The sequence below is a fragment of the Dama dama genome, chromosome 7 (assembly GCF_033118175.1).
Source record: "Dama dama isolate Ldn47 chromosome 7, ASM3311817v1, whole genome shotgun sequence".
In the NCBI taxonomy this organism is placed as follows: domain Eukaryota; kingdom Metazoa; phylum Chordata; class Mammalia; order Artiodactyla; family Cervidae; genus Dama; species Dama dama.
The window spans coordinates 16,220,265-16,235,873 of NC_083687.1; the positions used below are offsets into that span (position 1 = coordinate 16,220,265).

General features: G+C 57.2%; 2 protein-coding genes across 8 annotated transcripts in view; one reads left to right on the forward strand and one right to left on the reverse strand.

The window, feature by feature from the left end:
• Positions 1–5,909, forward strand: part of DAAM2 (dishevelled associated activator of morphogenesis 2) — a 126,696-nt gene extending 120,787 nt beyond the window's left edge. For all 5 annotated transcript variants that reach the window (XM_061146625.1, XM_061146624.1, XM_061146628.1 and 2 more), the window contains exons 22-25: positions 393–453; positions 1,420–1,551; positions 2,578–2,748; positions 2,912–5,909. In XM_061146625.1, coding sequence (XP_061002608.1) covers positions 393–453; positions 1,420–1,551; positions 2,578–2,748; positions 2,912–3,133 — 586 coding nt within the window. In that variant the 3' untranslated portion in view covers positions 3,134–5,909. The remainder of the gene's footprint in view (positions 1–392; positions 454–1,419; positions 1,552–2,577; positions 2,749–2,911) is intronic.
• A 670-nt stretch (positions 5,910–6,579) lies between these two features.
• Positions 6,580–15,609, reverse strand: part of MOCS1 (molybdenum cofactor synthesis 1) — a 33,722-nt gene continuing 24,692 nt past the window's right edge. Inside the window, exons 5-11 of one of the 3 annotated variants that reach the window (XM_061146630.1) lie at positions 14,819–14,880; positions 14,422–14,533; positions 13,893–14,005; positions 13,301–13,381; positions 10,738–10,858; positions 10,192–10,239; positions 6,580–8,069 (exon numbers count right to left, since the gene is read on the reverse strand). In XM_061146630.1, coding sequence (XP_061002613.1) covers positions 7,309–8,069; positions 10,192–10,239; positions 10,738–10,858; positions 13,301–13,381; positions 13,893–14,005; positions 14,422–14,533; positions 14,819–14,880 — 1,298 coding nt within the window. In that variant the 3' untranslated portion in view covers positions 6,580–7,308. Of the gene's footprint in view, positions 8,070–10,176; positions 10,240–10,737; positions 10,859–13,300; positions 13,412–13,892; positions 14,006–14,421; positions 14,534–14,818; positions 14,881–15,609 lie in introns of all 3 variants that reach the window. The other 2 variants (XM_061146629.1, XM_061146631.1) reach the window with 2 other exon arrangements.

The following is a 15,609-nucleotide window of genomic DNA, read 5'->3' on the forward strand; positions in this document are numbered from 1 at the left end:
AAGGAGGTGACCATCGTCTCCTGTCAGTCCCTGGCTGAGGAGTTTTGGGGGGGGCAATGACTCTGTGACCCCTTCCCCCAGAAAAAGTGCTCAGTGGTTAGAAATCAAGGCTGTGCACTGGAATGGGTGGTCCAAGGAGATATTAGGTGGGGGCACCAAGGCCATCTGCTACAGGCAAGAAGTACGTCCTAAACATATACAGGCTGATAGAAGCATCTCCAAGAGACGCACAGGCAGAGCTCAGAGGGGAGGTGATTTGCCAGGGCCACATGTTAGTAGTAAAAGCGGAGCTGGAACCCAGGCCCACTGAGTCTCAAGGCCATTGGTGTTGACATTGCCCTGAACTAACCCCAGCTCCTCTCCCTCCCTTTGTCCCCTCCCCACCCCCCCAGCCTGGCAGAGCTGGAGAAGGAGGTGGGCAACCTCAGGAGGGGCCTCAGAGCAGTCGAGGTGGTGAGTACATCTTCTGTGCCCGCCTGGGTTTGACGGGATGCTGCCTGGGTTGGCGGCTGCCTGTCACTGGGCCAGAGGGTGGAACCCCAGCTGCAGACCCCGTCAGAGGCATCTCTGTGACCAAAGCTCCTGGCGGGACTGACAGAACAGCTGGCACAACAGATACAGCCTCCAGCACAGAGTGGGCCCTCAGGAAAGGATAGCTGAATTATCCAAGGCTTAGATTTAGACTCCTGAAGAGGGGACAGATGGATGCGAAAGAGGATCTGCATGGAAATGGCTCAGGGCAGGTAGCATCCAGTGTGACATTGGGGACCACTCTCATTTTTGCTGGCGGTCTGTTCTATTCCTGCTCTAAGGGCTTTTCAGATGATATGCTATCTCTGACACCCAGTATGGGGATGGCCCCTATATCTAGAAACTAGAGAGCCTTCTCATCTTCACCATGTGGGCGTTGGGTAGGCAGCTAAGGGAGTAGAGGGTTTAGAGAAAGCAGCAGGAGAAAGAACCTTTTATTGCCATTATGGTGGCAGGAGGGGGCATGCTTCCTAATTTATAGCTCTTTAAAGCACCACCCGAAATGTGGTCCATGGACCAGCAGCATCACATGGAAATTTGGAAATTCTGCTCACACTTTAATCCGCACATGAATTGCCTGAGGGTCTTATTAAAATGCGGATTCTAATTCTGAGTGAGCCCAAGAACCTATTTCATAGAAAACTTCCCAGTGCTGGTCCCTGGACCTAGAGAAAGATGGCAGGGGAGGAGGGAAGGATCGAGGCAGGTGGACTGACTGATAGCTCACAATCTTTGCCACCCCTGGAATTGGAGGCTTGGGGTGTTCCCCCTTCCTAAGGAAGGCTCAGAGCCCTGCAGCTGGCAAGAAGGGTGGGGGATGGGGTGAGCCGGGATTCCTGACTCTCGTCCTGGCACAGGTCTGACCAGCCCTTGGCTCTCCCTCCTCAGGAGCTGGAATATCAGAAACGTCAGGTGCGGGATCCGAACGACAAGTTTGTCCCGGTCATGAGCGACTTCATCACGGTCTCCAGCTTCAGCTTCTCAGAGCTGGAGGACCAGCTCAATGAAGCCAGGGCCAAGGTAAGCTGACCCCACCCTGACTCCTCTCCACCTGTACCACTCCCACCACAGAGGGCCCAGAGGGACACACCCAGAGGCACAGAGCTTTGAGGAGAAACCCTGTCCTCACACCTGCAAGAAAAGCAACTCTGTTGTAAAACTTACCATCTGTGACCAGTGTCAGGCACCTTGTTGAGTGTTTTCCACCATCTGCCTCACCACCCGCCTTATGGGTCTGTTGAAGGGGTACTGTCCTATTCAACAGATGTGCGAGATCTGGCGAGGTTAAGTAACTTGCCCAAGGTTGCCCGGCTGTGTTAGACAGAGTTGGGTTGAGAAGCCTGACTTCGGAGCCCAGCTTCGCTCTCAGTTGTTCTGCCTCTCCTGCAGGCATGCCCCTGGACCCCTGCTGCGAGAGTCATTGAGATGTGGGTCCTCATTCAAGGTCTGGGGTGGGGCCGAAGATTCAGCCTTCTAACCAGCTTCTGGGAGATGCCCGTGCTGCCAGTCCAAGGAGCACGCTTAAGAGTTGCGAGGGCTGTCTTAGAGGGTTTTCAGCAGGTTGACTTAGAGACGTAGCCGTCAGTAAACAGTGCCGGGCACGTGGCTAGCGCTCTACATCACTAACTCATTGAACTCCCCCAACATCATGAAGTAGTCCTGTTATTCCCATTTTACAGATGAGGAAACTGAGGCACAGAGTGGTTAAACAACTAACCCAATAACTAGATGATCTGACATCCTTTTGGGTTCTAACCAGGCAGGTCCTGGCCTGCAGATGTGCTTCCCTGACTGTAGCTCCTGGTCCTATATCTACACCCTAACAGACCCAGAGGTGGCTTGGGTCCTTCACCTCTGGCAGGTGTTAAGCCTTCCCTTCAGCCTTGCCCTTAACCCCTGATGACAATGGGGGTCTCCCCTCTCTCGTCCTACCCCCACCCTCCAAGCCCAAGGTCCTCCACCTGGATGAGCTCTGCTGTGGCTGGAACCCACCTGCCCCACTGGGCTCGGGTGGGGGACTCTCCATCAACCCTTCTCTCCCAACAGTTCTCCAAGGCCCTGACGCACTTTGGGGAGCAGGACAGCAAGATGCAGCCGGACGAGTTCTTCGGCATCTTTGACACCTTCCTGCAGGCCTTCTCGGAGGCCCGGCAGGACCTGGAGGCCATGCGCAGGAGGAAAGAGGAGGAGGAGCGGAGGGCGCGCATGGAGGCCATGGTAAGGGTGCCAGCGCGAGAGCGGGCCGAGCCGGGCGCGGGGGCGCGCGTACTGGGAGCCGGAGGCTCGGGGCGCCCTGGGGGCCAGGGGGCAGACGCCGCCCAGGCGTCAGTCACCCCGTGACTGCCAGCCCCTCATCTTCCTCCTCGCCTCCCCCCCCCAGCTGAAGGAGCAGCGGGAACGTGAGCGGTGGCAGCGGCAGCGGAAGGTGCACGCGGGCAGCGCGCTGGAGGAAGGCGGCGAGTTTGACGACCTGGTGTCGGCCCTGCGCTCTGGAGAAGTTTTCGACAAGGACTTGTGCAAACTCAAACGCAGCCGCAAGCGATCAGGGAGCCAGGCCCTGGAAGCCACCCGGGAGCGGGCGATAAACAGGCTAAATTATTGACCCGAGGACTGGCCAGCAGCGGGAGACTGGGAGACAGGGATGGGCCCCCCACCCCGAGGGGGCGAGTGGAGGAGGCGGCGAGAGTGATACTTACACGACTTGGTGCTGGGCTTAGAGCCCTGGGCTGGGTCCTGGGGGCAGGGCTGTGTGTGGCAGGACCCCGGTGTCTCCCCACCTGAAGGGGTTCCCCTCATCTCCACTTCCCATTATTCTTCCTGCACCCGGGCCCCAGGGGTCACTCTCCTGAGACTGACTTGGACATCCCTGGCCAGCCCCAGTTGAAGGGGCCCTGTTTCCCACCCTTCAGCATGGGCACCTGTGTGTGGGCACAGAGCTGTTCCTGATCTAGACTGGAGAGAGGTCCACAGACCGTGTCCAGATTTCCCATGCCATGGGGAGTTAACAGTGGGCTGGGGGCACCCAGGCCCCCATCTCTCAAGAGTAGGGTTAATGGAACATTGATCTGGGGTGAAGTATCCTATCAAATGGAAGAGGCATTAGAGATGCCAGCTATGTGTTCCGGAAAAAATAGTGCTGGGAGGATGCTGTGGGGACCAAGTCATCACGACAGGGTGGCAGTGCCCGTTTCCTAGATCACAAGTCTGCTGGCCCCTCTCTGGCATGTCATAAGTCTCTTTCCCTTCCTTCGTGCCATCTCCAGTCTACTAATCCAGAATTTCAAAACTCCCCTTTGGGTTCCCATGACCATAGCTCACTATCAGGTATTTGATGGATCTGGTAAGGGTTCACGAAAGACCCCATTCATCACCGCACCTTGGATGCTGGGCACAGGGATCCTGGAACAGAACTCTCCTTCCCCACCCCAACCTGGTACACCCTGACCGTTGTCTTGGAGACAGTGACCTCACAGGTTGGCTGGGGGTTCCAGAGGCCAGCACTTGAACGGCTAGGTTCACCCTAGTGCTCCTGGGTCACCAATGTCACTCAGAGCCCGCGCTTCTCTTAACATCTGCAGTGAGCTCCTGCTCTGTTCAGCCTGCATGGGACTGCTTTAAACTGCCTGTATCTGGCTGAGGCTGGTCCTGGGGCATCGGTTCCTGAGAGGGTCCCAAGGGCAAGAGCTACCCCTCTGCCACCTCTAAGGGGGTAGAGCCCCCCCCCACCACCCCATCAGTGGCATTCAGACATAGGGCACAGCAGAACAAGGCAGGAGAAGCCGGCAAGTACACTGCCCAGTGGAGCCAATGGTGGAAAGCTGAGGGGGTCCCACTCGCCCATTTCTGGTGCCTGATTTAGTCCACCTGACCTTCAGGGGGCCCATTCTGGTTCTCCTGTCCACACTCACCTTCATTCTGTCCATCTAGAACTGTCCTCGTGGGGCAGGATGATGACTGGTATCTATAGTTTTCTCTCGTAAAAGGACAGAGGGTAAGCCCAACGCCAGCAAGGTTCATACTTTTAATACATTTCCTATCTCCTAGAATTAACCCCTCATCCTCAGTGTCGGACACCTGCCTGATCCTCCCCCTCACCTCCCCAATCAACAGGCTCCCTGCCCTTCCCCTTCTGAGTCTCACCTCCGACCTCCTCCAGCTCAGGGTTATTGCCAGTGGACAGACTGGTGAGCTGGGGCCCACTCTTCAGCTGCCTTTTCTGGCGGTGGAACCAGAGTAGCTGCAGGGTAGGGGAGAAACACAGGGTTGGTGAGCCCAGCACGTGTTGGTTTGAGGGGGAGGGACTGGAGTAAGTGTGAGTGTGACGGGGACAGGTGTGAAAAGGCCACTGGAGTCCATGTGAGGGCCAGGGGAAGGCCTCCAGGAAGACTGGCCACAGAGCAATGTACCCACGAGCCCCCACTGTTAAGAAGCTGGCACTGGGGTGATGGGAAGGTTGTGGTGGGGGCCTCTTAAGGCCCTCCCCGAGCCTGGCCAGGCCGGAGTCCGCCTCACCCATGGGGTCAGGGAGGCCTCCGCTTCTATGCAGCAGGCCCATCCAGATCCCAGCGTTCCCACCCACCATGGAAGACTAGATACGCACCAGGAAAAGAAGGGATAATGGAAGCGTTTGGCAAGACACGTTGGGAATCACAAAAAAAGCACAGTTTGGTTTAACTGTTTACAGAGGACACATATATTGTTCCAGGGCTCAGGCGTCTCACTTCTAAAGGTTTTGCCTTCTCTATTTATTATTTTCTAGATCTGGCCAGTGGCTCTGACACCAGACGCTGCTGTAGCCAGATGGCCAACAGTGCCTTGGACCGTGGACCATCATGGCCGACTCAGCAAGAAGGGCAGGTGCCTTCGAGACGGCCGAGTTGGTCCTCGATACACTACGTGTTTACGCCTGTTATATTTGTTCCTTGGTCATTCCCCCATGCCCTTCCCGCCCGCCCCCCCCCCCCCACCTGCCACCTATGGGTTAATTTCTCTAGCTGTCTTATTTTGTGTCCAGTGTAAAATTCCAATTAACCTGATGCAACCTGTCCCTTTCTCAGCAGCAGCACCCACTGCCCACCCCCTCCTCTCAGAGATGGAAGTAGGGTGTGTTTAGGGCGGCAGGAGGAGAAAATTCTCCAGGTGGATGGGGAAGGGTCTGATCCAGGCTTCACCCTCCCACTTTGCACCCACTGGTGGGGGGCGGGGAGCATGACCATCTCCCCCACCTCTACCACCTCCACACCAAGGCTGTTCTCACCAGCTCTTTCAGACGACAGATGAGGCTAATGTACAAAATCTGCAGTGTCCTTTTTGCCTGCACCTTTTTTTTATAAGAATATATTGTAATACTAAAAAACATTAAATCCGTACCACCCTCACCTAGCCTGCCTTGAAACCTGTGCCCCCTTTCCAAGTGGGGGTGTGAGATTGCTGGGGAGGGGGCAGAGCCCGTGGGGTGTTGGGACCAGATCCTACCAGCGCTGGGAGCACCGACTGTTCCAGACTCAGGGATTCCGCAAGCCGGTTCAACATCGTACAGTACCTTGAGATCAGCCAAGGTGGGAGGAGTTGGAAAAGAAAAGGCCAGTTTCCACGGTTTAAGAGCTGGGTGGCTGTTAATGGTTTACCAGCAGACCTGGGTGTAGGGCAGACGGGAGGCAGGTAAAGTGGGGTGAGAGTGCGGGTCACACTAAGACGAGAACCAGAGGAACCTACCCACGTCGAGAGAGCCCAGCGAGCGCGTCCGGTGTTTGCGGGGGGATGTGAAAACCAGGAGTCTCTAACTGCACCCCCGACCTCTATCGGTGACAGAAGGTGCTTCGGACGCCCCCAGCTGACGGTGCTACGGGAGACGCTGCATCTCCATGCCTCCCACTCCGTGCCTCCCTTCTCCCCCAGGGAAGGCGGGGGCACGTGGAGAGCATGCCCCTTGACTTTTCCAGCATCTCTGGGGTGCCTCTTCCCCCAGGGGGTGCGGCTTTGGGCCGCTGGGGAGACCCGACATCACGGCTCCGTGCCCTCAGCACAGACAGTCCTCACTCCCACATCTCCAAAGCTGGAATCGTGGCTTTATTTTGTGCGCCGTGAGGGTGAAGTCAAGCTCCACCGCTCCTCCCCGCCTGGTGTGTCCCAGGATGAAGGCGTACAGGAGGTGTGCTCGGTCAGGAGGCCTCGGGGCTGTGGCCCATGGGGGATACTGCTCAAGAGGAGGAGGGGCCAAGGCAAGAAGCTGCAGGACGGTACAACCGATAAGCTGGAAGCCTGTCTGATGGCACAGACTCAGGCAACGGGAGGGGGATAACCTGCTTTTTCGAGGGAGCACGGCAGAGAGGCCAGGGCTGCAGTTAAAGAGAAGTGATCCATTCCTAGGACGAGCCACGCTCCCTTCCTCAGAGTGGGTTTCTCTGCTTATGAGCCCTTGTTCCTCCTGGGAAAAGGAGGAGAAAAGAAAACCCACTCAAGAAGTGGAGGTCATGGGCTCGACTGATTGTCTCCAAGAGTTCACAAGTCACACTGTGATTATCTAGCAAGGTTAGATAACCCTCCCAGGCACAACCTTAGGGTCCAGGAAGCCTGAAGGGCCTGCTGGTTTCCTCTTGGAACACAGGAAACCCTGAAGGTCAGTGAAGGTCATCTAGCAGTGAAGGGGTGGGCTAGCTTCAGGTTCCTACCGGCTGAAGGTAACTGGTGAAAGGAACTTGACCTCTTTCCCTTGGGTTGAAATCGCATCCCATTGCTTGACCTTGCCGGCCTGGGGGTGAGAGCGGGGCAGGAGCTCTATGTTCGGTGGAAGTCCCCTCGCTGACCCCCGGTCTTGCTAACGAGCTTGATCTCCGCCAACACGATGTCCCTGCTGACGGCCTTGCACATGTCATACAGGGTGAGGGCGGCCACAGCAGCCGAGGTCAGGGCCTCCATCTCCACCCCGGTGGGGCCCCGGGCCCGGCAAGATGCCTGGATCACTGCGGCGTGGCGCACGCCGTCCAGCTCCAGCCGCACCTGGACGTGGCTCAGGGCCACGGGGTGGCAGAGAGGGATCAGCTGGCTGGTCAACTTGGCTGCCTGAATGCCTGCCAGCTGGGCCACCGCCAGGGCATCTCCCTTCTTGAGCTGGTTCTCCTGGATGAGCCTGAAGGCCACGGGCCCCAGGAGGACCACGGCCGAGGCCACAGCCACCCGCTCTGTGTCTGGCTTCCTGCCCACGTCCACCATAGCCATCCGTCCTTCTGTGTCCACGTGTGTCAGTTGGTCAGAGGCTGGCAGAGGTCCTGAGGCAGCAGCAGGAGCCCGGGGCTCTGTTGGGCTAAGGCACTTTGGGTTGGCATCTGAGTCCAGGTGGGAACTGAAGTGTCTCTGAGGGAGGCTGGCCCCCAGCCACTGCTGGGCAACAAGAGGGGCCTGAGGGACCCCGCCTCCTTTCCATGAAGTCACCATCTGGCTGGAGAAACTCACTCTGCGTCTCAGAACCTGAACACCGAGAGAGTTCCTGAAAGTGCTTGGAAGGGCTGGTGGGGAATCTTGGTGCATCAAAAATAACTCTAGAATGAAGACGGAAGAGGAGACTCAGTCCGAAAGGGTCTTTTGCAAAACCACCTCCTCCCCCAACTCTCTCCCCACCCCACCCCGAGTTTCCCCATTCATGTTAGGGAACGTGGAATGAAGGGCAAAGAGCACAGTGAGAAGACAGAAAACAGAAGATCCACAGAGGAAGCGTCCCCAGAATATAAGTATGCAGGCTTCCTCACCAGGAGGTACAGACAACAAGGGTCCCAGGGTCTCTACCTGTCCTGCAGCGGAGGGTGGGGGTGCTCCCACCTGAAGCCTTGATCACATGACCACTCTGTCCCTTCATTTTCTTAAAACTATAGCCAGGCCTCAGCCTGAATTACCAATTAGTTACTCTCATCTTCAAAGTTTTCAGGAAGGGCTAACAGTAATCATCTGCTTTGCAGACAAGATTCTAAGGGAAATAATGAATCTGTTTCAATGACATCTCAAGCACATCAGAAGTGCACACGAAGCCACAGGCTGACTCACATGGTCCCAGGGGCCTCAGGGACTTTGTAGGCTCTTGTTACTCAAAGGGTGGTCCAGGGACCAGCACCATCTGAGAACTGTTAGAGACACAGCCTAGACCTCTCAAATCCAAGTCTGAAACAAGATCCCTACGGGATTCAAATGGGTGTGAAAGTCGAGAGGCCCTGTTCTGGACAACTCCCAGTTTTATGCAAAATGAGACCACTTTAGTTACTCTATATCCTTGACAGTAACCTTACTCCTTGTGAATCAATCAGGTCTCCCAACTCCCAGCCTTCCAACATGCTCCGGGTCCCATAACTTGTCAATGTCACAGATACAACCTCCCTCGGTGGGAGGGCGGGGGTGGTTATCCAGGCATCCCCCACTCTCTGCCATCAAGACGTGTCAGGCTGGGTCAAGGCCCAACACAGGAGGAGGAGGACGTGGAGGTGAGGGCAGAAGACAGGTGACACAGCTTTCCTCCCGATGGCACGCTGTGGTGCGGGAGGCTGGTGTGGTCCCTGGGCTGCCTCAGGGCACTGGCTGGCTCTGCTCCAAGCGCTAAAGAAAAGAACCCCTGCCCCTGGCTGTTCTCTCTGCCTTCTCTTGCTTAGGGCACGATTCAGTGGCCCAGATCTGCCTGTAGCCAAGGGGGTGAGGCCTCCCCTGCTCTAGCCTGGGCATGTGCTAGCGGGGTGATAGCATCCCTAAAGCTCCTCGTGGAGCGGCCCAGTCCCCAGGGTTGGAGCCCATATGCAGCTCAATAACAAGATGCTTCTGCTTGAAGCATCCTATGCACTGGAGAGACACCTGCTGCTGCTGCTAAGTCACTTCAGTCGTGTCCGACTCTGTGCAACCCCATAGACGGCAGCCCACCAGGCTCCTCCATCCCTGGGCTTCTCCAGGCAAAGATACTGGAGTGGGTTGCCATTTCCTTCTCCAATGCATGCATGCATGCTAAGCCGCTTCAGTCATGTCCAACTCTATGCAACCCTATGGACAGCAGCCCACCAGGCTCCTCGGTCCACAGGATTCTCTAGGCAAGAATAGTGGAGTGGGTTGCCATTTCCTTCTCCTAGAGACACCCTGGACACATACATAAGTTCCTGGGAGTTCCGGAATTAGGTAGTTGCGATCCTGGCTACGTCCTTCATGGAAAGCTGAGCAATACGCTTGCTTAGCTGCCAAAGCTCTGCCCAGCACAGAGACATAACAACACATGGACCAGTGGCACTGATGGTCCACACACTCATGGCCTGGTCCACGGGGCAGAAGGGAAGGGACAGACAATGACTGTATCTGAGCGGGGAGATCCCAGAGCCGAGGACAGGTCTCTGTCTTAACCAGAAGCTCCACTCTCAGGGGACAACTAACGCAGTGATCATAAACTTTAGGGCCCCTCCACTCCCAGCCTGATCTCTTGTGAGACAGAATGATGACTTCTGTGGACGTGTAGTGAGGGGGAGTTGTGGAAGGGAAGAAAAGAAGCAGTAAAGGCTGGAAGGGGCAGGAAAAGTTGAAGGATGAGAACCTCAGGATAAAGTGCAGGATCTGAGGAGGGGGTTGCCTTATGGCAGGGGCCCTGCCCCAGGGGACCCCCAATGACAAGGGTGCGTGGTTACGTACTGATGGGTCACCCACCGATGAGGATCATGGGCCGGTTCTTCATCTGGGAGATAGTGAACATGCCTGGAGTGAGGGGAGGGTAGGAGAGGAGAGGAGGGACGGGGGTAGAAAGAGGGCAGGGGAGAGAGTTCACTGAACGCATGACGGACACAGTGGTGTGAAAGCCGCGGGCCCACGCCCTCACCTACATGCACCCCAACAAAGACCCCCGCAGGACACTGCGAGGGCGCCCATGACAGAGCCCAGAACACAATCTGGGTGCCCGGATCCCGCCTTGGTAGAAGACAATGTGTGGGATGACAGAGAGGCAATGACACCCCTCTTTTTCCCCCACCTGATGAAAATGGCCCCAGAGCATCTGGGGTCCCCTGTCTTGCACAGGCTCTGCTGGGCCAAGAAGCATCACCACACCCCAAGTCAAGAGGTCCAACAGGAGTGATGGAGAGCACAGACCACACGGGGTCCCCAGGCTGCCCCTCATCCTCCTGCCCCAAAACTACAGACCTCCCTCCTGCTGCCGACAGCCCACTCACCACCCAGCCCGGCCTTGCTGCACCCTACCTGCATGCTGCCGCTTCTTTCTGCCCACCGCAGCCCCGATGACCCTCAGCAGCTCCTCCTCAGAGGCCCCAGCCCGCAGGTGGTCCCGTAGAGACACCTCTGAGCTCCCGAAGAGGCAGACCTGGAGAGGGTCACACGGTGGGTGAGGCCAATGCACCCTCTGGATCCTGAGCCCTGGCCCCCATCCTTAGAGGAGTACCCCACCCTGGGCTGAGCAGGAGGGCCTTCCACGGCTGGTCAGACTCCAAGCAAGATTTCCTGCAATGAGAGGCCGAAGGTGCTAGATGGAGTAGTCAGAGGGGCTGCAAGGGCAGGGAGCAAAACCAGACAAGGCCTGTGTCTGATTTCCAGTCATGCTTCTTTCAGCGCGTAGAGTGTGCTTTAAAAAAAAATTAATTAATTGCCAACAGAGACAGTGCATCAAAACCTAGATGCATACCTTCTCCTGAGACATTCCATGGAATGGCCTCTTTGCTGCCAGAAGAACAGATCCCAGAGAGGGGGAGCCATGTCCCAACGGTCTCCTGGGAGACCAGCAGGCACAGACCGTTTCCCCTCCATCCTCTCCCCGTCCCTTCGCTCCTGGACCCTGCCCGCCTGTCCTGGCTCTGTCTGTGGGCCCTGACTGGCAGATGAACAGTAGAGGGCTGGTGGAGAGGGCATCCTGGGGTCAAATTTGATTCAACGCTCCCCTGCTTCTGAGCTCCTCTGCTCAGGGGGGATGGGGCGGTCCCACAAAGCGAGATGCCTACTGCCTCCCACGAAGCTACATAAAGCCCCTACTAAGTGCCAGCTCTGTACACGGCACTCTGGACACAGGCACCGAAGCGTCTTTGACAGACTGAGATGGTCGGAGGGGATGTGAACGAGCACTCAGTGGAAGGCACAGCCATCTCCCCGTGCGGGCTGGTGCCCTCCTCGCTCCCCAGCAGCCCCGAGGCTCCACTCTCTGCCCTTCTCTGCAGCCGGGGGGGGGGGGGGGGGTGGGGGGGCACTCCAGCTGCCTTCTGCCCAGGGGACTGGCTGTTGGGAGGTCAGAAGGAGAGAGGAGAGAGAGGCCGCGCACTTCGGCAGTGGAACTTCCACCTACAGCCCCGGCCAGGCGGCCACTCTGCCAGGCTCCAGCTCTCCCAGGGCCCCAGGGACACCATCTCCTCCTGGGCCCCTTCCTCCCAGGGGTAGGACAGCAGTTTGCTGTGGCTCATCCAGTGCCTCAACACCCCTTAACAGGCCCCCGGAACCCTGCACTATAAACAGCCTATTCACTTTCTGCTCAAAATCCTCACTCCAATTCCTGGGGCCGGGGCCAGGGCCCGGGCAGGTGGCTGACACAGTAATCATCTCTCATCTACAGCCCAGTCAGTCCTATGCCTCCAGCCCAGATAAGCCTTTGGGTTTTTTTTTTTTTTTTTTTTTGGCTGAGCCACGCCATGCAGTATGTAGGAGTTTATGAGTCTGTCTGCACTTCCCTTCCACCCCCAATCCAGTTCCCCAACCAGGACTGAACCCTCAATCTTGCAGTAAAAGTGTGGAGTCCTAACCACTGGACCACCAGGGAATCCAGCCGCTGGCTTTATGACAGTCTGCCGCACAGCTCCGTTCTGATGTCCAACTTGATGGTCTAAACCCGCCCACCAATACCCCCGCCCCGAACCCCAGGCAGGTCCCAGAGCCCCCCAGACACCCGGGCGCCCCTCTCTCCACCCCCACCTGCATCTCCAGGTTCTTTCTTCCTTCCCACCTTCACCTCAACTCTTACATGTTTGGAACATCACTAAATGGCCATCTAACTGTCTTTCTATTTCCAAATTCAAGCTGGGGGTGATTCTTCCTAAAATACGAATGGGGCATCCGACCTCCACCTTGTACTGAAACTCTGCACAGCATCCTGCTGCCAACAGGACACGCTCTGTACCTTCGAAGGGGGCGCTCGAGCCCTCCACGTGGTCTCCCCAGAGCTGACCGAAGCCTGCCCTGGCCCAGTTAGGGTGAACCTCAGACATGCCTCCTCCCCCGCACCTGGAGGGAGGCCTGTCCAGCCGCTCATTTGACAAAGAATCACATGCTACCACCCTTAGCTCCTTGGTCTCAGAAGGAGCCTTTGTGCCCATAGAAAATGGGCCTGTCTGCGCCTCCCTTCCACCCCCTATGCCCAGCGCTGAACACACAGCACACAGCATGTGCTGCTTAGATATGAAGAACAGATGGTTTCAGGGACGAGCCGCTGGCCTGGTGGGAAGGGCAACTGGGGTGGGGGCTGGGGGTAAAAGGCACATTGATCCCTGCCTGGCCCCCTGCCTTCCATAGCACCGAGTCCTGGAGAGGGGCTCCCGATCAAGCAGAAGCGACTTCAAGGACCCAAGCAACAACGGAACCAGGGAGACAGTTCCATAGGAGCCACAAGTTCACCTCCATCTGCTGCTCCCATGACCCCCCTAAACCTGACACTATTTCGCCATCACCCCCATGTACCCTGCGAGCCTCCTTCAAACAGGGGGAGCGGCTGGGAAGGCACATACTGAGCGCAGAGGGACGGGAGTCCCGCAGGGGAGGAGACACTCACCTTGAGGTTCCCGTCCGCTGTGATTCGCAGCCGGTTGCAGGTCCCACAGAAATGCTCAGACATAGACGTGATGAAGCTGACCTGGCCTCGGAAACCGGGGATTTTAAAGGCCTGTGGGCGGGCGCGGAGGAGGAGATGGGGGTGGGCCAGCTCTCCCTCCCTGACATCAGACCTGACACCATTTCCTCTCCGTGGGAGCCCTGAAGAAAGCCGCCTGCAAGGCCCTCAGACAACAGAAACCCTGAGCTCTCTGCCCACACCTGGCCTGCCCAAGATGAAGGCTCCTAAAGTTTCAGGGAACTGGGGGCAGCATGGCCAGAGATGGCCACGTGGGAGGGCCAGACAAGCTCCCATCCACCACTTACTCTGGTGTGCCCCACAACAAGTTCCTTAACCCAGGTCAGGCCTTCCTGTCTGTCAGTGAAGCAGGGAGTCCGCTATGATGGCCCTGAATCGTTTCCTGCTTAAAGAGCACTGTCCTATATCACTGACTCCACCCCCAGCACGGCCCTTGCCAGCTCTCCTGTCCGAGGGTCTTAGGGTGGTGGCATGACCCTCTTCCCAGCCCCGGCCCCGCCATCCTGCCCCCAACCTTGGCTGTGCTGGATTCCTCCTCGGGCAGCTTCTCCAGCTCTGGCCACTGCTGCCGAAGGGTGTCCAGCATCTCCTTATAGCTGACCATCTTCTTAAAGTTCCACTTGTTGCCTGTGTTGGGGGTGGTAGCCACTGAGTTGCACGCTATGGGGGTGCTGGGGCTTTAAGTTCACCCTCCCGCAGCCCAGGAACCAGCTCTCTGCCTCTGGGCCAGGAGAGCACGAGGCTCAGCCTGAAATGGGGGGATGGAACCACACCTACGCTCTCCACGAGAAGCCTCTGGTCTCCACCACGGGCCTGGTGCCAGCCAGACCCCTCCCCACCGTCCCTGGAGAAATTCTACATGCACAGCCGGGTCTGAGGTCAGCAGCATCCACAAGGGTGGCCTGACCTTGTCTGCCCACTCAGCCCTTCCCAGGGTCCTTGGCAGTGTCCCCGCTGTGTTCTCAGTGAGGCCCTGGCCAGGCTCCGCGGACAGGCCTGGCCTCCTCTTCCCCCACCCACTCTGCCCTGTGGCACCCACTGACCGTCAAAGGGCATGTACTCGATGAAGCGCACGTCCAGGGGGAGGCCCTCGGTCAAGGCCACGAAGTCCAGGAGTTCGTCCTCGTTCAGGCCTCGCATCACCACGCAGTTCACCTTGTCGGGGAACGAGGGAACCGTGAGGGTTAGCCCTGTTCTTTCTCCGGGACGGAGGGCTGGTTCTGGCACCTGCCTCGGCTCTCCGCCCAGGGTCCCATTCCTTGCAGCTCTACCCCAGTTCTCCATGGGGGTGGAAGATCCCATGGGGTCACTGGTTTTCTTTCCTCTCTTGCGGGGAGCAGGAGCAAGACTGGAGGAACTGGGCCAAAGGCAATGGGGGCTACCCTGCAGCTGCTCCAGCCAGGGATGGAGGCTGTCTTGGAGGAGCCAGGAAGTCCTCACCTTCACGGGGCTGTAGCCCAGCTCAATGGCCTTGTGGATGCCCTCCATGACCTTGTGGAAGCCTGTGGGAAGGGAGAGAAGCAAGGGTCCAGGCACCGCCTCCCTCTTCCCCCGACCCCACACCCACAGTGAAGTGCCAGAGCCATCAGGAGCCTCAGAGACCACAGAATCCAGGGACCAGAGAGTAGATATTTTAGGCTCTGTAGGCCAAGAGGCAAAATTGAGGGTATTGTGTAGACATGTATCATAAAGGCTTCATTAACTAAATTCAGAATATGACAATAATTGAGTATGACTTATAACACAGCTCTGCAAATAGAATGGAAGAGTGAAGTTCTTTTTGCAGGGACCATATTTTGCTTAATTGGGATTCATGGCGAATGTCCCTTATCATTAAATTCATGGCAAATGCTATCAGCAAAATCCATTCCTGGCTCGCAGGCTGTAAAAAGCCAGGCACAGGGGCTGGACTTGGCTGGTGGGCTATAGTGTGGGGAACCTGATCTAGATAAGCCCGCTGATGGTCAAGAGGAAGAAAGCGAGGTGCAGAGAGACAGTCAGTGCCCACTGGGGCTGGGGGCAGGAGTGGGAGTTGGCTTGCGTTTGTCCTTCAGAATGCAGGTTCCCCAACTCCCTCACAGCGCTTCCTCCTCCCCAGTGCATCCATTCACCCACTCTTCACGTTCTCCTCAAGCACCTAAGAGGCCCAGACATTGGGCCGGGCTGGTGAGCACATCCCACGCATGTGGGTCTCACCCATCTCTGTGGTTAATGCAGTGACTGTGGACCCA